Here is a 21,980-nt window from a genome sequence, read left to right as displayed (position 1 = left end):
CTTCAGCCTCTGGTACCGGATGCAGCTAGCTGTGTATGATGCGTGGTACTTGATCGAGCTATTGTTAGTCGTCCGATGTTGCAGATGTTAGACAAAGACGGGGGAAGTGTAGATCTGGGAAGCTTTGTTAGGAGCACTGAGTGTTTGGTCGAAGATCGCGGTGTCTCATTGATCGTTACACCGAGAGATTTCCGTATACACAGATGATCGATCTTCGCAAGACCAAGGAGAGTATTTCTTTGTTTGCGTAGAAGCATGTGTCGGTAGACCCTGCATGAGCCCAGTGATCTATGCAAGACGATGCAGGGCATGTGGGCGCTGCACCGTTGTGCTAACGCGCGAGGCCACGCCTCTCCAAGCCACCTACGACGCGGCAGAGTCAACAGTATTTCTGCCGAAACAACGAATGACCCATCGTGACACATGGGCGTCTAATATAGTCATGATGATGAGGCTTAGCGTAAGCCACCCCCACAAGATCATTAGTGACGGTATCACAAAGGCCGTTTTCGTGATGGCGATCTCCGCATTCAAAGACGGTAGTAACTAAATGGTCATCCGTATTCCCATCGTTGACCAGCCATTGAGATTATGGGGCAACATATCAGCAATCGGTGCGAAGACACAGCACTGGGGGCGTTTTGAATGAGTAACTTCATAGATTGTATCTCCATTGGTGCTATCGACTGCCAAGAGACAACTATCGCGATCATGACTTCATAAGAAAAGAAGGAAGGGAATCTTCGACTTCTATCAATGCGAAACTAAAAAAGACTCGATGCAACATGCTGATAAAGCGCCGCCAAGAAGAACAAATGCTTAACCGCTGGGGTTGCCGTTGAAGGCAAGGTTGTTGACGGTGCCGGAAGGAACACCGGAGATCTTGTTCTTCAGCGACAGGGTGCTGAGACGGCTGGAGAGTGCGGCAGGGGTCTTCTTGCCCTCGAAGCCGAGAATGTAGGCGGCGAGACCAGCAACGTGAGGAGTAGCCATGGAAGTACCGGAGATGGAGTTAGTGCCACCGTTGTTCCAGGTGGAGAGGATGGAGACACCAGGAGCAAGGATGTCAACGACGGAACCGTAGTTGGAGAAAGAAGCGAGGCGGTCAGAGCTGTCGGTGGCACCGACGGTGTAGACAGTGGGCTCGGATGCAGGCGAGGAGTTGCGAGCATCGGCACCATCGTTACCGGCAGCGACGGCCATGAAGACACCAGCGCTGACTGCGTTGGCCGCGGCAGCGTTGACGGCAGTGGAGCGAGATCCACCCAGAGACATGTTGGCAACAGCACCGTTGGGGCAGCTGCGGGTTTTGGCGTCGTTGGCGACGAAGTTGATACCGGCAATGACACCAGAGTTGGAGCCCGAACCACTGGCATCGAGGACCTTGACAGCGTAAAGCTTGGTCTTCTTGGCTACACCGTAGGTCTTGGATCCGATGGTACCAGCGCAGTGGGTACCGTGACCGTTTCCGTCCGAGTTCTGACCATCACCAGCATAGTTGGCAAGGAAGGTAGCACGGCCCTCGAACTCGGGGTGGGCAGTGTAGATGCCAGTGTCAATGACATAGGCGCAAGTACCAGCACCAGCAGTGGTGTCGTAGATGTAAGAGCTGGTACCAGGCTGCTGGTGGGAGATACGAGCAAGGCCCCATGTGGAAGAAGACTGAGTTGTGTACGCCTTCTTCTCGAGGTGCGACTCGCCAAGGTTAGCCTTGACAATAGCATCTTGCTCAATGTAGTCGACCTATGCTATGTTAGTACTGAAGATGATGCTCTTGGGGCTTTATAGCTTACACCTGGGAGGTTGCGGAGCAGCTCGACAATGTCGTCGGCCATATCAGCAGAGAAACCGCCAAATCCAGCAAACTTGTAGACGTGGGCAGGGTCCTTCTTGAGAACCTTCAAGGCGACGTCAATGAGGTTCTGAAGGTTCTCATTCTTCATCTTGACGATCCATCTTCCGGGAATAGGAGCGCCAGCACGGGGAACAATGACCGGGGCGGGAAGGGCAAGAGCCACAGGCAAAAGTGCGAGAAGAAGTGAGAGCTTCATGTTGGCTGATTGATCGAAAATGGGATCTTTGGAGCGAGAGACGAGGAAGACTGCTGATGAGGGCTGAGTGTTGCTGTGCTCGTGGCCTGATGCTGTAGGAGGACGTCCGGTACCTCTTATATAGAGGTGCTTGATAATCTGGTGTTGAGACGAGATGGCAGGAGGCAAATGCACCTTCCAATAAGGACTAGCAGCCACCGACAAGGCGGTCTCGTGGCATGCCGACGTACCTGAACCACAGCACAAGGTGTGTTAGTCGCTAGAACGGCTTAAGATGGCGTTTGAACCACTCCGATACCTAGTCGGGTAGGTGCTACAGTGTGTTCGGGCACTAACTGCTCCCAGCCCACCTTAGTAGCGGTAATAGAACGGGCGGAAAGTCTTAGAGAAGGAGGAGGATGTTGTGAGTAGCAGGTCAGACGCGCAGGTCTTGGCAGAATGCACTATAGATTGGCATGCTTACTAGTTTAGGGATGTGAACAACGTCGCGTAGAGATTCAACGTAGAAACCGGTACGTTGACGCGATTGGATGGGGCAGATCGATCTGCAGCCATCCTGATAACGGCGTAGAGGTGATGAGTGGATCAATACTAGGTCGGCTGTCAAATGAAGCTGTTTCATGCAGGATTATCGCCTGGGGTCCATGGAGAGTGACCCGTCGCCTTTGTCTGTTGGTCACGGTTTGCACGAGGCAAATTCAACTCGGGCATGGCACGCTTGCCCACCCGCATCAAGTGAACCAACATGATGTGTTCCTTTTTCATCCCTGACGGTAAGTCCCAAGGGCACGGGACGAGCCGCTACTGGCTGGAGGGTAGTTCGTATGTCAAAGTACCGAGGTAACCGTCGGAGATACTGCACAAGACTGATGTGCAGAGGACATCGAGCCAAGAACAAGGTTTACATACACCGTCACTGTGTAATGAATGACGTGACGAGAAGGCCCAGCTCTAGTGATTGTTAGATGGCAATTGTATACACGTTACCTTGAGTCTTACCTCCCTTACATATTTGCATGGATGTCCAATCTCGCTAGATGAGATGGCCAACGGGATTTGCTCCAATCATATCAGGGTCGCTTTCTCAACTGGTCGCTGCACCGATCCCGTTTCAGGCGGCTTGGAGACGTGATTTGGTTAAGAACCAATCAGATATTGCAGTCCGACTTTATCTGGCGGGCTTGGCGAGACCGGCTATGCTGTCGTAGCGCTGTTCGGCAGCGCCGCGGCGTGCCATCATCATGCTTTTTCGTAACTCTCGAATGGCCGGCTGTATTGAACATGCAATCTTCAAGTGTTGCCATCCGACGCAGCTGCAGCGCCATCCGCTGACACCCCAAGACCCGCTAGCATTAAGCTTAAAAGCACGTAGGCGTTGAAACCACCTCCTTCTTTGGGATCTAGCATGATGCAGATCAATATAGTTAACCTGGCCATTAGCCACACCTCAGATAAGGCAGCAGCAGGAGAAGGGTACGGGCGAATCGCGACCGCGATCTTTTGGGTAGCGCTCTTGCCAGCGCGGAATGACATGATCGCCTTGAAAGATTCTCGTCCGGTCACGTACAGCTCTTTGTTCCCGTAGCCCAGGCACACGACTGGCGGCGACGGGAGATCTAGGCGTGCAGTAAGCCCGTGGACAGGAGGAAAGTGCAGCGGAAAGGCGCTCTTCCCACTTCCAAGCCTTTCGAGGCGACTGCGGGCTCTGGTGAAATGGCGTCTTGCCGCTGGGTCAATCACGACCCCCGCCGGCAGATGTGAGCATGGCAGGATATCTCCTGCCTGTTGCGTCAGGTACTCCGCCCACTAAGGTAACCTACGACCCGTCTTCAAGTGTAGTTGGCGAAGCTGTGAAGGCGAAAGGGTGTGGCGTGGTGTTTTTGCGTGGTTCTTCAGGACCCGCTCCCATCTCAGGTCCGGGTGTTGGCCGGTGCCGAGATCCCGCCGTGGGCACGTGCGCAGCGCACGAACCAAGCCGGCATCGCTCACGATGTCTCGGTATTCTCCTGTCACGACATCACCAGCCGGTGTCAACAAGTCCCTAGGCAAAACCTTCTTACGTTTTCCATCCTCACTTGGGTAACTCGCAAAGATCGTCGTTTGAGATCCCGCTATATTCCCGTCGCAACAAGTGACAGCTGTCTGTCCCAACGTCTAGGTCAAAAGATCGGCCCTCGTGGCATGTCACTACGGACAAGAACGGATCATCACATGACTGTTGTGGTAACAGGCGCGCGTGATCTATTGAGAGCTTGATGCACTTGGAGACAACAACTCGCCGATGTGGCCGGCAGGTAAAAACGGATGATACCTCATGTCAAGCGTGTATTAGGCGTTGGCTAACCCAAAAGAATCGTTTGAGTCGATAGCTCGCAAGAACCGGAAGAGGTGAATTCCTACGACACACACCTAGAATTCATCGTCTCAAACACAAGCATTCCGCACGCACTGATATCCCAAGAGAGTCAACTTGTCATCCCTTCCATAACACGCTAGACACTTCCGTACATAGCGCCAGCAGCATGATCTCCCATGATCTCCTCGTATCTCAGACCCTGCGGCGATCTTCACGCGACGGTTAAGGACCTTCCCTGAGCGTCAATCTTCCGCCCGTGCCAAGAAGACGCAATCGCAACCAGCGCTTACGTCGGGCCATGACCCCACACCCCTCCGCCATGGGCTGACTGCATGGTAAAGCTAGCTGCATGTAAGGAGGGATGATGGCTTGCCTTAGCTTACATGTTCTACATACAGGCTACCCTTTCGCCGTGGAGTCTGTCTTTGCCCAACCATCATGCAGGTACACTTACTGGTATCGTGGACTTTGGTGTTGATCGATTATGCAGTCGGATGCAGTACCCATGGCGCGAGTTCTATGGCTTACGGGACGAAGTGACCTTCCTCTTCGGTCTCTACACCAACGTTGACTGTCACAGCAACTTGATGTGAACGGTGTTCGAATGGCGCTACATAGGCCCTGGCAGATGAGTAGGTGTTCACATGGACAGTTCGAGTTTTCGCAAGTACACCCCCAAAGAGAAGGTCAATCGAGCTGTTCTAGACGCACAGCCCGACAACAACGTGCTAATTCACTGGATGAATCGAGACGTGTTAGTATCACCGAGTCCTGCCGCAGAATACTGTATCTAGCAACGGCCCGTTCCCTGTCCTCCAGATTGCAGCCGAAGGATTCTGCCTACATGGATAGATCATGGTAGCTATCTCGCAGGACCTATGCACCACCCCACCTGGTCTTCTAACGCTGCAGTATCCTGCGAAACGATATTCCTGATGATGGAGCCGCCAGCCACCGCGTTCCCTCCCGTCAGGAACCGGAGTCAACGTTCCGCTTTGTCCTCAGTGGATCCAATACATGTACGAAGCGGACAGAGATAGAGGATATCATGCGCACTTCAGCTGCGCTCCAGGGCTACTTGGGCAAAGAACATTTAGACATCCTCGCGAGTTTCCTTGTCAGCACGCATCTAGAAATCGTACAGCATCAGCACCGCCGCGCAGATCAAAGACCATCACTTTCCTGTTCCTCATCGCCGATCCCTCTCCATCCTCCTACCCCTTCAACCCCTCCAATATCAACCATCCTGCCCGCGCCGGAAAGCACCTCCGTAACCCACCCCACCCTGCACCACACGCGCCGGGTGTGAGCAGATACAACGCCACCAACACAGGCACATCTCCGCAATCCTACCAACGGCTCGGCCCTTTTCTGGAAAGGCGCACAGAAGGACCAGATCCACATGCCCTGTGGAGATTTGCGATAAGGCATCATGCAGAATAAGCCTTGGTGAGAGTAGGACAAGCCTCATTAAGAAGGCGGGTGGGTGTCTTGGCGCGGGTTGGCGACCTGCCGCTCTGGGAATGTAGGGCCGGCTGGAGGGGTGGGGTGTCTATTGTTTGAGCTCAAAACGAACCTCGGTGAGGAGTTGAGATGGTGAAGTGCTGTGAGGTATCCATGTGACACTTAATAGTTAAGTGCTACATGTTTGCGATGCAACGTGAGTGTACTAGTCGCTCGGTAATGGCTACGTTCAAATTGATGGAAGCCATGTAGAGTGGTATCATATCAGCTCGATCGTAGTTTCTTGCGCGTTGTGGTATCCGTCAAGTACGCTTTGCAGTATTCGCTTTTCCTCCTTGAAATCATTAAGGTCGTGGCCAAGTGACTTGACCTCGTATTGAAAATAGCCCAGTCGTTCATAGCTGCCACTTTTGACTTGACTTGGCAGGACTAACATACCTTGTACACCACCGTCTTTCCCGCGTGCGAAGTGACGAAGAATTACCAGACTAATCTCGTCGCCCAGATCCTTTGCGTTTGTGATGGTACAGTCATCGAGAACCACGGTACCTTTGTATGGCGTCCATGCCCAAATACCCGAATCCGGTGGAGATATCGGAATCAGGCGACATGTCAATGTTAAAGAGGCGTTGACAAGCTGCCCAGAAGGCTTCTGATCCACGGCGAGGTCTTCTATTGCCGCCATCTCATGGATAAAACCCAACCAACAGTCATGCTCCCACCACATTGTACGGCCTTCAATTATGCGATTGATGCTTGCCCAACTCCATGTAGGTGCACGCCATGTAGAAGGCCTTGGAGGTTCATCGATCGAATGCACCCATTCTTTGGTATGCCGTTTCCAGCATAGCTCTTCGATCAGCCGGCCTCGCCATAAACCAGCAACTAGGGTGTCGTTTGTGACTTCAGCAACGGTCTTCGCAATGCCATTCAGAGCAACAAATATATCTTCTTCCTTTGTTAAGCTGAGGCCGGAATATGAGGTCCTGAAGCGACACCAGTCTTCGTGGATGTATGACAAGACGTTGAGCCTCTCGACACTGGTCGGACTCCCGGACATGATGGCCATTCGACTCCAGTAGTCACAAATGTTCGATTTTAAGGCATGTACTGCGGAGGTTTCCATCAGCGCTGAGGCGCTTCCAATAAAGCTACCGCCTGGGTCTTGTTCACTCGTAACAGATTCGCGACACTCCCAGAAAATTAGGTCTTGTGTGAAGTGAACGGTTCTAGTACTCAAGTAGCGTTCTTGAGCAACCCAGGCTCTTTGGTTCAAAGGTGCGTTATCGATAGCCATGGTAGCAGTAACTACTTCGCTGTGTATGGTATAGCGTACCAAAGGCTCGTCGGTTTTCTGCCCGTGAATCCGAGCTCTACTAGTACCAACCCCTATTGGCAAATGATCCTGCGGATCCCGATAGAAGAAGAGACCGACATCACTATCTTTGGCAGCGGTGGCTGCGATGCAGCAAATAGCTCGACTGTAGACATTCCGCATGAGAGTGGCCTCTCTATGCCAATCTCTGGGGTCATCTTGGGTAATACACCTATAGCGCGTCAGATGAGATCCAGAGCAGACTTGGTCAGGTACAACGTACAGGGAATCAATCCAAAGATATCGGATCTGCATGTTCCGAGTCACAAGAATGGCATCCTGAAACGTCTTGGGCAGATCTTTCAACAGAACGCCTGCTTTAAGACGCGTTGCAGTACTTCGTGTCAATCGAAGAGGCTGAGAGTGACCCCAGCAATGCGATAGCGCAATATACCCTGTTTCTCCAGCAGAGTTGTCGGTCTCCACAAGACAAATTGTCTTAGTCCCACTGTGGCCGACATCAATTAGCCTTGTGGGCAGGAAATGATTGATTCCTTGTCTGCTCGGCCTCATACTTTTGCATTTGGTATGCGTGTCTTGGCATCGCTTCAATTGAGACAAGATAAAATCAACACAAGCGTCACTGCCCGTATTATTGGTAGTAAGGCTTTGGTCTGCCAGAGCGACGTTACAGGATCCTAGACGAAAGTAATGTTGCTGATCTGCTGCTTTGGGCGTCAAACTGAGGGTTGCGTAGATTCCAGAGCAAGCGAAGGCAAGATAAACGTCTCCGCTTGCTCCGGATCCAGCCAAGTAATACACGGTCGGGGCCACTTCGAATGGACCTTCTGATCGACTGCCTGTAAGGTGTAAGTCACTTACACATACCAAGTGCCGTGGAATTGACAATACGCTTCTTATAACTGAATGTCGCTCGAAGGCGTCTACACATGCCGCAGGGCAATGCGAGAGCATGTCGAAAAGACTCGACTGTTTTGTGATGGATGTAGCTTGTAGAGTCAACATTTTGCTCCCGCAAAGGATTTTCTCCGGCGAGAACTCTTTGGCATGGATCACAAAGTAGCTCGTCTGACATGGCGGTCGGTTCATCGATTGCGGATACGCGATGAGTTGTTCATAAATACTGAAATGATGAAGGTAATGAGAAGACATCAGGCTGAGGGATTCCCAGTTACGCAGCATGTCAGCCGCCAAGTTGAGATGCGGGGCCAGCCGTTGCTGGCTGGCAAGTGTACCAGCCGCCTCGTCCCGAATGTCATAGGAGTTCGATGCATCAGCATCGAAAAGCGGTGAAATGAAACAATCATGAACGAAAATATCGTGAGCCATGTCGGTGGTGTTGAGGCAGCGCGTCCCCAGAGATTAACGGGCCCACTTCCCCTAGCCTAAGCCAGGGTCCAGCGTCGCCCGGCCTTCGTACCTGCCTGTGCTCAACTTTTACCAATTGCACACCCTCAGCATGCTGACGCTCCCTTCTCTCTCCGCAATGAAGCGGACACGATGAACTCGTCACGCGCATTCACTCGGACGACCCAGAACACCTTCCGCAAACCTCTCGACTTCCTCAGCAATCTGTCGCGGGACCCTGTGCAACTGCCAAAAGACAGAAAGAGAAAGGACAGCAACGTACACCGGCGGAACAACAGCGCTAGCTCAATCGACGATACCGATCACTCCGACGTAGAGTTCTACGCGCAAATGGAGACGTCACGGCGGAGTCATTCGACGCAGAACTCACTGTCGGAGCTGCAGCCTGCGGTTCCGTTGATAGATATTGGCAGTCGCAGCACCAGTCCTTACCCGCGCAATCGAAGCGCCGCGCAGAGCGAAGACGAAGACGACGAATACGAACCGGCGAGCAGTATACGGCCGTTGGTCAGCCATGACGTAGGGCGAGGAAGCCACGCTTTTCGCAGCTTCTGGCAACAAGGCGGGCCTGGGGCTTTCTTTTTCGGCACATGGAGGGGCTGGCAGGCTTGGGTCGGATTGCTCGTCTTTTGGGTTGGCGGGTGTAGCTTTGGGCTACTGCTCATGAACCGCTTCATCATGCTGACGGGCGTCTACAAGTGAGGACACGTCAAATGCGTATTGGGTGTGTACTAACAACACCAGATTCCCGTTTCCCCTCACACAATCCTACGCGCAGCTCATCATCACGCATATCCTCCTCATACTTGTATCGAGCCTCCTACGCTTCTCCAGTAATCCGCTGCATTTCATAGGCTTCGGTGCCGCCGTGCCGCCCTCGCAACCCGCTGCGCCACAGGGAGGAGCCTTCAGAGGCAACAAGAAGCCTGGCATATACGCATTTGCGCGATGGTTATCGAATGGATCTGGTGGTATTGCTGGCGGAGGCCTGTTTGAGTTCGATTTTCAAATCGCGAAACAGGTGCTTCCACTTGCGGTAGTCTTCATCGTGAAGGTGCTGCTTAGCAACTTCTCGTTCGCGTAGGACGCCCATCATATCCCTATATTCTTCGGTATTAACATGCAGTAGTTACGCACCTCTTCCCGTCTACCAACTCGCACGCATCGGCATAACCCCGCTCGCCATCATCTTCGCCTGCGTCCTGCAGAAGGAGAACGTCAATGGCAGCACCCTCTCTTCCGCCCTCGTCGCGACCCTCAACCTCTTCTTCGCCTCGTACCGCTCCAATGTCCGCGTCACTTGGGAGTCTGTCGTCGCCGGCGTCTTCTCCTCCATCTTCGTCGCGCTATACCCGATCCTCCTGCTCCGCACATACCGCAAGATCGTCGCTGGCCTCGTCCCCGCTGGCGACGTGCTCACCGGATACCCCAGCGGCTCGGAGGAACCCGGCAACAGAGAGGAGACACGCGCTTTCTACCGCACGCTGCACTACACGTCCCTCGTGTCGCTCATGCTCCTCACACCGATCGTGATCCTCTCCGGCGAGGTCCCGCACATATACCACAACATACCCTTCCTTGACGTGCCCTTTTTCTGGGCCATGATGCTCTTTGGTGGTATGGGCTCGTGGGCTGTCTTCTCGGGCACCTTGCTGCTTGTTAAGGCGACGTCTCCGTTGACGGCAACCTTTGTCGCGGTTCCACGAAGCGCATTCCAGCTTGTTGCCATCACACTGTTCAAGGGTCCGGCGCAGACCTGGATCGGTGTGATACTTTGCTGGATCAGCAGTCTGTGGTTCCTTGTTGCGAGACGCGACGAAGGAAGGAGTAGGGATCGGTTGAGATTGGAGGGCAGGTAGCAGGCGTGGTGATGTTTTGGCACACTCACTTCGCCATCTCGTCACATAATTTCTGTCTTCATTCGAAGTTTGTTGATTCAACTTACCTTGCATAGCGTAGCATCTGATACCAATACTTATCACAATTTTGTCAAGGATTTCTTTACCTTATGAACGACCAAGGGCTGACATTACCGGCTTGCTCATTGTGGAAATCCGCGCTCTCAAAAGCGTTGCCATGTGTTGGTCCAGTAGCGACATCGCGCAGCCGTTCGAAAAGATACCCGACTTCGCCATGGGATGAACTTTGTTGCTTTTGGTTTGGCTCGCAAGGGTACTACGTAATTTCCACTCAAAGCACTATATAAAGCTTCTCGTACTGTCCTTACTCCTTCCTTCTCATCATAAACTCCCCTCTTCTGTTTTCCAAAAAGCCATCAAAGAATTGCTGATGGCATTGAGACCTTTTCTGAACGAGTATATGTCTTTCTCCGCCTTCTTCCAAAACAAACACTCCAAAAGCGCTCACGAAAATTCCTCATGGGAGCCAATCGCCCAGCATTCGAATATAAAAGATCGAACACCTTTACCATGCCTTCGTTCCTCCACGAACAACTCGAAATCTGCAACTCCAAAACGCGTGTCCTGGATATCATGCACCGAATTGCTTATCAACCACTCGCATGATATGGGCCGCGAATACCTCTCCCCTTCTTCCGCATTGTCCTCTGCTGGCACATCAAACAGACACAAGGTTTTCTGCATGTTTTGGCGGCTTGCTTCGAGTTCGAAACTACCTGAGGACGACGTTATGTGTTCCGCTCCTCCTTTCTTTCTTCAACGAGCCAGTCACTCCCGAAAGGCAGTTGGATGAGCATAATGGGAGGACATAAACACAAATTGTCGACCCAAATAAAACCGAGAACCTGTCCATGAGATTTGCGCCGCCCTCCGCCAGCGGAGACTTCCAAAAACGCTGCAATAGCCGATCATGTGTTGCAAGGGTCCAAAGAAAGCTGAAATGAACATCATGTCTTGGTCGGCACCTTTATTGAACGTGTTAATAGCAGCTGCATCATTTCCATAAGATCATCAACGGCTGGCCATGTGCGGTCGTGCCGTTGGCGCGGGTATATAAACCTTCATTCTCCACGTTGCTCAGCTTTCCTTAGACCACGCTCCCGATTTCGATTGTCTAAAAACGATGTTACTAGCCTTCATGGAGACCAGAAAGGGAACAGGAAAACTCGGATGTCTTTCCGTGTGCGCCGCTGCCCGCATAGCTTTAAAGCAAGACACCGCCTTCCATCAAAGCTCTCATTCACAACTCGATTACAGAGAATTGCCAAAAAGCCAAGTACAAACACCTTATGTTCCTGAGCCTTTCTTCGACTTCAAAAAAGCCAAGATGGATCTTATGTGCTTCGCTCGTTGCGGATCGTCAGCAAGCTTTTCGCCGTAGAAAAAGCAAAACAGCCGCGCCGAACTCCATACTGCGTTCCGCTATCTTTTTTGGAACGAGCCGAAAACTCATGTCCACCTAACTTTTCGATTTTGGTGATTCCCTCGCAGGAGTGAAGTATAGAAAGTCAACTTCTGGGGGTCACAAGAAGTGACTTTATACTATAGCGACTTCTACCAAGCACACGAACCATGCCCTCTTCTACATTCGCTTTCGTTTCCTCTCCTCCTCCCATGCATACCTGTGGTATGGCATCTGCATCCTGCCATCATGATAGTTAGAACATCGCGCTTTCCCAACAGTCGAACATACATCGGTGACTCTTCAATTTTTGGTAGTACGCGCAAAATCCGACGGACGACGACATCGCAGAGCGTTATGGCCTTTTTGATTCCGTCAACGAGTGAAAGCGATTTGATAGGAATACATGGCTGGCGAGAAAGGGAGCGAAGGCAGGGCTCTCCATGAAGTGATAGAGAATGTGTTTTTGGAAGGAGGAGCGAACATGGCTCGAGTGGCTAAGAACTTTGGAAGTATAGAAGTTGTGACATGGTGAAGGAAGAAGCAACTGTTGGTTACAGAAGACTTATATAAAAATTCTCGGCCTGCGCGACCTGGTGCTAGGACAGTGCACGTGTACCGCAGTCTTGTCAAATCCATCTGGGCAGGGTCGCGTTGAACCGTGTGAGAGAAATCAGGGCACATCCGCCGTTGTACTGACTTTCGATACATCGCGCAATGGACTTTCTGGTTTTGTAGCAAGCTCTCCGCACGTCCAGAGAACATTTTGCAGGATTTCTGGGCTTTTGGACTCATCGAACTTTTTTCGGCTGCTTTTCGAGGTTTTGCAAGAGGGGGAGAAAAGGCGGCAGAAACATAAAAGGTTCGCTCTAGGCTTTTGGAAAGGCGAGGGCAGAGGACATGTCAAAGGACATGCCGCTTTTAGGTAAAAGCTGAAGCTGTAGGATGAGGGAGGAAGAGGGAGATTTGCGCGGCTTTTATACGCAACTAAGCAAAGGGAGAAGTCATTTATCGTACATGGTGGCGTTTTTGGTTGACAACACATGCATCTACTGAATGTGAGAGAAGCAGGTATCTTGCATCTGGCTGTGTATCCTTCGTATCATGATTCACGAAACCAGTGCCAGAGGTAAAGACCACATGTAGAAATTGATTGCAATTTTCGGTAGACATACTCATGCCATGAACACACATCGACGTGGTTTTGATCAAGCGCCAAGAGTTGAACCGCAGACTCAAAGACGGACATGTAGGCTCGATCAGGCTTTTTGGAAAGAAGAAGACCATCAACCTGCTCGCCAGTATTATTTGGCAACTCTACGACGAGAGTAGAGTATAAGACACCAAGTACTACAAGCTTGGAATAGCTTTTTATACCTTCCACAAACCCACAAACTCCATATCGTAGTCGTAGCCGTATTTTTGCGCAACATAGCGTGAAGGTATGTATGTTTTGAGAGGCAGAGACCGCCGCATTTCGTTTGAACAAGGCCTTTTTGGAAAGAAGGAAGAGCAGACAGCAAAGTCATAGATTCATTCTACTCATATTTTGGTTTTTGATATAAGAAAGTGTGGTATAGGAGATCAAGTCCTATAAGAAAGAGAGAAGCTTTTATACCCTCCTCACTCTTCCACAGTCTCCATGTCATGGTTGTCCACGCCTTTCTTCGCAACATGGTCTTGCGAGTCTTTATTTTGAGAAGCAGAGACCACTCCATATCTCTTGTCTCTGTACTTTTGAAAGAACGGAAGAGCGGAGCACAAGACCATGAATTTTGGTTGTATCCCTTTTTGGACATCTGGAACGCAGAGTGTGGTGTAGATGATCAGGTCTCAGAAGGAGAAACAGATCATTTATATCCTACCCACGCTCCAACGATCATAGCTTCTGCTATGGTATCCTTCTGCTCGTCATGGGGAGCGCATATATGATTTTTTTTTGAGAAGCAGAGATCGCCACATACGGTTTCTTGCGTGTAGTTTGGAAGGGCAGAGGACCGAGTCATAAGGTCTTCGATCGTCGATTTAGATTTCGGACGCGCAAAGTGTGGTGTATAAGAACAGCTCTCGGGAAAAAGACAGGACCTTTTATACGCACCCCCCAATCACTAGAGCGCATCGGATGTCGGCAAGGTCTTTACTGCACCACATGTTTCCTTCAGCATGTAATTTTAAAGAAGCCAGAGACCGCCACATAAAACTACTTTATCAAGGTTTTAGAAGAAAGAGCAGAGCGGACAGCAAAGACATAAACCAGTTCTAGGAAGGCTTTGGTTTTTGAGAAAGCGGAGTGTGGTGTAGAAGATCATATCCCAGAAACACAGGTAGTTGCTTTATACCTGGTCGCGCGCCGCAGAGGTTTCTCTCTCGTCCATAGTGTTGCAGTCTGAAAGTTCTTTTTCTCAGATGAGGCAAAGGCCAGAGGAGAGTCCATCAAAGCGTATAACTCTATTTTTGTGGAGGGAAGGACGCAGCCATGAACGGCAGTGATGGCTTTTTGGATTTTGAGGAGGCAGCAGTATCTTTCTCTCATGCACAAGTTCGTTCTCTCTCTTTACAGAGTGTAAGAAGGCAAAGACCAGAGGAATCTTCATGGGCACTTTGACTTCTGATCTTGGAGAAAAGAACGCAACCATCGAACTACTGCGGACCATTTTCGATACTGTAAAAGCAGCAACGACTTCTCCCGCGCTCATCACTTTTATGTCTTTTAGTTTTGGTAGGCCGAAGAGGGAGAGGAGGCAAGAGCTCCATCGAACCCTGACAGAACTCTTTGAGAGGAGCAGAAGCAGCCATGGAAAGGATACCACCGCGTTTATCTTTTACAAATAGAAAGCCGTGGTGGGTTTATCTCATAGACAAGGCCGCAGTCGTTTTCGAGTAGAACAAGACAAAGACCGGAGGAATCTTCATGAGAGAAGAGGGCGACACGTTGATTTTGGAGAACAGGACGCAGCCATAAAGGAGTATCTCAACCCATTTGGATGTTTCGAAAGGAGTAGTGGTTTCTCTCATGAACTTTGCGATTCCAGTTTTGGTTGTGGTAGTTCGAACAGGGAAGACGAGGAGAAAACCCCATCATAGACATTAAGTACGGTTTTGGAGGAAGGAAGCGGCCATCCGGGATATCGAAATCCATTTTGGTGTTTCGAAAGCAGCGGTGGACTCTGTCATGGCCTACCTCTCACTAAGCTTTTATGGAAGTTGAGGAAGAGCCGGGAAAAAACTCCATCGAGCGTACTTGGCGATTTTTGAAGAAAGGACGCAGCCACCACATGCGTGGAGCGAGGCGGAATTTTGGTAAAACACTGCCAGAGTGTGGGATACAGAAGCAAGAGTTCTACCGGCACAAAAGACGTTTATATACCCCACTCCCATCCCATCTCCCGTCTCCGTACCCTCATTCTCCCATCTTGCACGTGCAAACTCCATAGTGCAAAGGTCCAAATGCGCGTCAAAAACATTCATGATTATACTAATCTTGGTATCTAATCTGCCGCCCAAAGTCCTCATCTCCATCTCTCAACTTTCATCAAAAAGGACCAGCCTATCTCGCCCAATGGGCGCGCCATGTTCAAAAGACGTTCATGCGCGTACGCATGTCCTATATACCCCCAACCAACCCAAAGTCTCCATGCCATGCCACAAGCAGAATAAAACGCCATGAATGCAACGCCTCGTCTCCAAAAACGCTCCAAAAGGGCAATCTACACAGGACAATCATATTTATATCCTCCCACCCTCAACAATCTCCCGTCCTATCAACTCCAACTCGCCACTCTCCGCCGTGCGCCTCCTCTCCAACACCCACCTCCCCTCGCCCGCCTCATCATGCTCTCTCACATACGTCACGCTATCAGCCGCACTCCCCTTGCGACTATGCCCTCTATTCCATCCACTCCCACCATTACCACCATTCGGCGTAATAGGACTAGAGTTACTAATAGGACTAAGCCCCATACTCTGTCTGCGCGTTTGACCACCAGTCGTAGAAACCGTGGGCGCAGAAGGCGAAGACAGCGAAGTATCGATTGAAGGCGGGTTGGGCGGACGGTTTACGTGTTGGGGGAGGAAGGGCGAGGAGAGCGGCATGGGGAAAGGGGAGACGGGGAGGGATATGTTGGAGGGTGAGGTTGCGGAGAGGCCGCCGGGGGACATGGCTAGGGTCATGTTGTGTTGGGCGTAGAGTTCTGAGATGGGAGGGAGGAGGGGTGCTTCGTTTCCTACGCCGTAGCCGGTTGGGCTGGAGAGGCTGTTGTAGTCGCTGGATGTGAGAGTGGGGCTTTCGGGGCGGTCGTTGCGGTCGTAGGAGTCTGAGCTGGAGCGGCCGGACTCGTATATGCCGTTGACAGCGTCCATGAGGCCGTCGTCATCTTCCTCGTCTTCGTTGTCGTCGTTGTGGTAGTCGGACGAAACGTTTTTGGAAGAGTAGGAGCTCTCGAGTGAGCTAGAAGGGTGCTCCTTCATGCGGTTGCCGACAGGACTTGACGCTCGTGGTACGAACTGCATGCCCATAGGGGAAGAGTTGCGTGGGCTGTTAGCCGCACTGACTGGTAGACTGGCAACACTTCCACCAAAGGCACCTTTCCGTAGCTTCAGCAGAGTGTCGAGACTCATGTCTTCTTCCTCGTTTCCAGGGAAGCCATACGGACTCATACGAGCGAGTTGTGCTAGGCCAGGGCTAGACATTGGCTGGTTACCGTCGCGGAAGTGATTAAGACTGATGAACGAATTGCGAGTGCTGTATTCGCTGCGCTCGGTGATAGGTGTCAGATTCGGCTCTCTCACGGCGTTGCGACCGCTGACTGTACGACCGAGACCCATCCCAGATGGTCCAAAGAAGCCACCCCAAGCGCTCGGTGACTCCCCGACTGCAGACGCGTAAAAACCAAACTCTTGTCCGTAAAATCCCTCGTCGTCGTAAGCCAGGGCTTCAGCGTTTGCTTCGGCGATGATAGGGTCGTCTTCCATTGCGGAGTCAAAGTCACTGTAATCGTAGTCGTCGTTCACAAAGCCAGAGCTCATACCGTACACATCATCGTCTTGTGGGAAGCTGATGGTGTCTACACTGAAGCGACCATCGTCAGGAACAAGACTGGGCCGGGAGTTGCTGAGCGAGGACTGATCGTCAGCATCGAAGCTGGGTCGACCGACATCCACACTCGCTTTCCTCGTAAACCGACCAGCAGCCTCAGCGCGTGTTGCTGCATCAGCAAGAGCACTGTGATATGCACTGAGATTCTCAAAACTGGGCACGGGTCGCTGCTGGGCGATTGAAGTCTTGTGTGCGAGCGTAGGCGAAGACTTCTCCAGGTGTTTCGACACAGTATCGTCGTCCGCCTCATAGCCTGTTTCCGAACTCAAGACATCGTAGGCACGCGGTTGATGAGCGGCAGGCGCTTGCTCGTCCTCGGCAAACTTGACTTTCCTCTCGTACAATGGACCGTTGGGGTCATCGAAGACGTTCTCGTCAAATTCCGTAGGCTCAATGTCGTCTTGGTCGCCGATAAGCCCGTCGTCGAAGTCAAAGTCGTCACCCAAATCGATGTGCCCAAAGCCCTGTTGTTTGGCATCCGAAGGAACGGCGTTATCTGATGTCTCGAGTGATTCATCCGGGAATGATTCATGGGGCTCGTTTTGAGAGGTTGTCAAGCCTAACCCTTGCGTTTGGGAGTTCATTGCATTCTGACCATTCAGCTGACCGCCCATCATCAACATCTGATATTGCTGGAGCATCTCCTGCGACATGGCAAATCCGATGGGGTTTCCGTTCATGTCGACTGGTGTCTGCATCTGGTTCATCGGACTAGCGGTATGACTCTTGTTCTGCTGTAGCGACAGAGATGAGAAGTCAAAGGTGTTCATGCCAGAGTCAAGAGTTTGGTCTCCCAGTCCACCCCCAAACTCGTCCTCCTCGCCCAGCATCGGTATTTCTTCGTCGAACCCGCCATCCATATCGTCGTAATCGTCCATGCCGTAGTCCTCGTACTCGTCTTCCACTGAATTGGTAGAAATGCGCGCTTGCTTCTTCTCCGCCTCCTTTGCCTTGTGTCGCTCCTCGAGCAGCTTCTCTTGCGCAGAATCCGTCTGACCAGATATTTGGAAGCTGAACCTGGACGCTCGACTGCTGAAATGTGCAGGTAGCCCGGCTGGCTGAAACGACGGGTCGGAGACGGAGGTGGCTCTCGAGCGCGCGGGCGGTGGTGGCGACTTTGTCGACTTTCTTTTCCGCGGGGTAACATCTGTAGACACATCCAGCGGGTTCTCCGACTCTTGTACGGGCGACAGGACTGAGGAGCCGCTGTCGAGTCCTTGGAATGACGGTCGAGGCAGTGGAGACGTTTGTGGGGGAGGCAATGGGGACGACTGCGGTGGAGGAGGAGGCGGCGGAGAGTTCTTGGGTTGCGGCGGCGGAGGAGCTGAGCGTTCAGGTGGGGGAAATTGTACGGAGTTTCTTGCGAGGAAGTCCTTGTTCACCAGTTGCTCTGCGCGTATAGCAGCTTGCGACTGCTCGTAGCTGGTGTCGTCGTCAAAGTGCTCACGGAACACTGGTGTGTGCTCCTTGTCTATCTTCGGCGGGCTGGCCCGACCAATCTCTTGTTGTCCTTCCCCTCCTTCTGCCGCAGTGTTGTATGAGTAGCCTCTGTTCAGTCTCGGCGCATTGAAGTCGTGTACGATCTTTCCGCGGATGCTGGGGTCGTAGTTATCGGGCATCGGGGGAACATTCGAAGGCGAGCGTTGGGTAACGAGCGATTCGTCGGCGAGAGGATCTAGTGTCTGTCCAGACCTGCGTCGCATGAGGAGCGACATGGGGTTGCGCAGAGTCAGCCTCGATCTTGACTTGCTGGGGGCTGCCGTTGGGGTCGAAGTGCCCTTGGAACTGCCAGTGAGTTTGTCGCTGATGCCACTCAGCAGCGACGTCTGCGACTTGGAGAAGTTTGAATAGCCGGGAGAGATGACAGAGGGCGCCAGGTGGGAGGATGACTGGGGAGGCGTCTCAGACGACGGGGCGGGTTCTGTCCTCTGTGGCAAGGGAGAGCCTCCACTATGTGAGCGCGCAGAGAGGGGCTTGTTCTCATAGGCGGGGGAGAAGTGGTCCTGTGTCCGCTGGGGCGGGGAGAGCAAGCTGCGATCCTGCGCCATCTTACTGCTGCTCCCCCCAGTGCTCCCCGAGTGCTGACTGGCGGTATACTGGGAGCTTCCAGGCGAGGCCGCCTTGTCCAGCTTGGAGGCGACGCGTGCAATGGGCGGCAGTTGGGGCGGATAGGGCGATATGGGCGAGCCCGAGGTGTAGCTGGCATTGTCGTTGAAGCGCGGCGAGGAGAAGTGCTCGGTGGACTGCGACGGCGAGGGCAGTGGAGGTGCGGCGGGACTGGGGCTGGGGACGGGCTCGGGCGAGGCCAGACTCGAGGCATTGCGCTTCGCATGGCCGGGCCTGAGCTTGGAGAACATCGACGTCCCGGACGGCGCCATGGTTGTGTTTCGTGTCGCCGCGCGGCCGCTGTCGCGCTGCGTCTAGCACGCAGAGTCGATGCCGGGCGGCGCTGGTTCGGGCGGTCGTCGTGCCTCTCAGCGAGGCCATGCACCGAAGCGCACCATGACCGGGTGGGGAGAAGCGTGCCGCGGCGTCGTTGGGGCGATATGCCGCTGGTTGCAAAAGTTGGTGAAGGGTTCCGGCGTGGTACAGCCTCGGAACGCTAGCGGGTGAGGCGCGACGGCGTCAATTGCGGCGTTGCGGTGGGAGAGCAGGGCAGCCAAGTGCCGAGTGTCGTGGCCGTCTCGTGTAGCCAGAGGGAGGGGCGCGTCGTCGTCGTGGTCCTGCTCCGTCGTGGCTGGCCGTGAATGCTGATGCGACCTCCTCTCCCAACACCAAGGTTCATGCGACACGCCCGCTAGCAGGGGTCTTCCCGCACCACCACCTCCCCACTCCGACAACTGGAACGCTCTTGCAACGGCTTCGCGTAGACTTTCTGAACCCGCGAGCGCTCGGTCCCACACAGCTGCTATGCGCTGATCAAGCAGAAGGGTGCATGAGGACGCCTCACTGCACAGTCGATGATTGACAATCGGAAGCTGATGACGTTGGAGCTCGTCGATACTACAAACCCCACTATAGGCCTAGACGAGTGATAAGACCATGGCATGACATGTGCTTTTTTATTCAACGTTCATGTGAAGATGCATTAGAGCCGATTCTACCCTCCCAACATCTCACTAAGCAGCCCTCTTGCCGCCCCTTGACAGCTTCGGCCTTCCAAACCTCCCAACATTGCGCTTCCTCAGTTCCGACCGCTTCGCGACTTCCTCGCCAGCCGCCCAGGTAGGCTTTGGGTCCGGTCCGTTGAGCTCCGTGTTGTACGTCGCATTAGCCGGCGTCACCTCGAACTGGATCGTGGCATTGCCCTCTCTGTAGTCACTTGTCGGTGTGCCCACAGTCAAGTAGTCCGCGTCAAACTTCTCCTTACCAGTCGCGATGTCGACTTGCTTAAGCGCGCGCTCGAAGATCTCAAGCGACGCAAGAGGTTGGTAGAAAGGTACCTCGTGACCGGACTCGTAGATGCGGAGGAAAGAGAAAAGTCCTGCCTGCTTGACTTGGCCGTGCACGATGCCGTCGCTGGTGGTAATGTTGGTAAATCCAGCCTCGGAGTAGCCAGTCGCGTTGATCATGTCTGCGACGACCTGACCACCGAGCCAGTTGCAGTTGTAGTCGGCGTCGCCGTAGTACAGCATAACCTGAACGCCAGCATCGAGCAGTTTCTGGCAAGCAGCGATGGTGCCAGATGGACGGTCATCATCGCCCGTATTCCCAAATGCCGCAGAGACCGTGCTGGCACTTGATGAGAAGTTCTGGAACGCGCCAACCGCTTGCTGCACCTCCGGCAGGTTCAGATAATCTCTGAAGTAGTCGTAGGGGAACGGATCAGGCGTCAAGAACCTCATGTCATACTCGTCTCGTCCGCTGTAGATGTCGTAGAGGTTTTCGACCTTGGAGTAGCAAAAGTCATCTGCGGCGGCACAGACCGAGTTGATTCCCGTCTCGTAGCACTGCTTGGTACGGTCTACGCAGTTTCCAGGGCCGTAGAGGTTGTTGTACCACTCAGCCTTGACTGTGTCGTTGTACGGGTCGTAGTCGTAGGTGTTGCCAGGGAAGACGGAGTAGTTGTAGTAGGCCTGGTACTGGACAAGTGGATCGAACCACCCGTTACCAATCAGCACGTTCTCGAGCTCGATCTTGTGTGCGCCACTGATGTTCTTCGCGTTCTGGTCGAGAAAGTAGGCGTTGAAGACGGGTGCATAGTGGCCGCCGTAGCTCTCGGTGGTGAAGCTGAACCCGTTGCGCGAGTACTGGGGGAATGCGCCCATGAATCCTTGTAGTGTCTTCCACATGTTTGGCGCCGCGCTCTCGGTGCTGTTGGCGGTCAGGGTGTGGTCCGGCTTGGAGTATGTTCCGCAAGTTCCATAGTTCTCAGCGTAGTCTGGGCAGGTCGCGTTCGGCAGCTGAACGATCGTGCTGCCGTCGCTGTAGCCGGGGATAGGAATAGAGTACGAGAACCCGACGTCTGTTGGTTGATCGATGAACAGCATGTTGCTTGCATTGGTCCACGAGTACGGATTGTTGAACGGCTTCATGTCTGGGCCAATACCACACGGTCCTAATTCCTGGAAGAGACCGATCATGGAGCTGGAGCCTGGGCCTCCATTGATCCACTGTCACAGTGTCAGTATGATTCCATGATGTTAGGAATGAGCTCGCGGTAGTTGAAATCGTGTCCCAAAGTCGTCTTAACTTACCACTGTCAACGGCGCATCAGTCGGGTCCTGATTGCGCGCCTCGAAAAACCACCAAAAGATATGCTGGTCCTCAGCCACATCTGCATAACCGCTGTAGCTCTTTACACTCGGGTCAAGCTCGCAGATGCCAGCAGGTACCTCCTTGTACCGTACACTGACATTCGCATAACCTTCTTTAGTAATAAGATCCTTCGGCGCAGGAACAAACTGCGCAAGAGCACCCGCAGCCAACAAAGGCGCGGCGAGAAGCTTTCCTGTCGCGCTCTTCATCGTCGGTTCCGTTGCAAGTCTT

General features: G+C 52.8%; 4 protein-coding genes across 4 annotated transcripts; 1 reads left to right on the top strand and 3 right to left on the bottom strand.

The window, feature by feature from the left end:
* Positions 1 to 819: 819 nt before the first annotated feature.
* J4E85_000874 (uncharacterized protein) lies at positions 820 to 2,051 on the bottom strand (the record flags this gene model as incomplete). The annotated part of the gene is made up of 2 exons (XM_051465163.1): positions 820 to 1,743; positions 1,794 to 2,051. 2 exons carry the CDS (start codon positions 2,049 to 2,051, stop codon positions 820 to 822), a joined length of 1,182 nt encoding a protein of 393 aa, XP_051331684.1.
* A 6,656-nt stretch (positions 2,052 to 8,707) lies between these two features.
* J4E85_000873 (uncharacterized protein) lies at positions 8,708 to 10,434 on the top strand (the record flags this gene model as incomplete). The annotated part of the gene is made up of 3 exons (XM_051465162.1): positions 8,708 to 9,273; positions 9,320 to 9,655; positions 9,705 to 10,434. 3 exons carry the CDS (start codon positions 8,708 to 8,710, stop codon positions 10,432 to 10,434), a joined length of 1,632 nt encoding a protein of 543 aa, XP_051331683.1.
* Positions 10,435 to 15,622: 5,188 nt separating this feature from the next.
* On the bottom strand, positions 15,623 to 19,369 carry J4E85_000872 (uncharacterized protein; the record flags this gene model as incomplete). The annotated part of the gene is made up of 1 exon (XM_051465161.1): positions 15,623 to 19,369. The coding sequence occupies one exon, from the start codon at positions 19,367 to 19,369 to the stop codon at positions 15,623 to 15,625; it is 3,747 nt and encodes a 1,248-aa protein (XP_051331682.1).
* A 741-nt stretch (positions 19,370 to 20,110) lies between these two features.
* Positions 20,111 to 21,958, bottom strand: J4E85_000871 (uncharacterized protein; the record flags this gene model as incomplete). The annotated part of the gene is made up of 2 exons (XM_051465160.1): positions 20,111 to 21,604; positions 21,689 to 21,958. 2 exons carry the CDS (start codon positions 21,956 to 21,958, stop codon positions 20,111 to 20,113), a joined length of 1,764 nt encoding a protein of 587 aa, XP_051331681.1.
* Positions 21,959 to 21,980: the final 22 nt, after the last annotated feature.

Source organism: Alternaria conjuncta, assembly GCF_024043145.1.
Source record: "Alternaria conjuncta strain BMP 0040 chromosome Unknown scaffold_1, whole genome shotgun sequence".
NCBI classification, from domain to species: domain Eukaryota; kingdom Fungi; phylum Ascomycota; class Dothideomycetes; order Pleosporales; family Pleosporaceae; genus Alternaria; species Alternaria conjuncta.
Note: the sequence above shows the minus strand (reverse complement) of the source record. Positions and strands in the feature narration are given on the sequence as shown.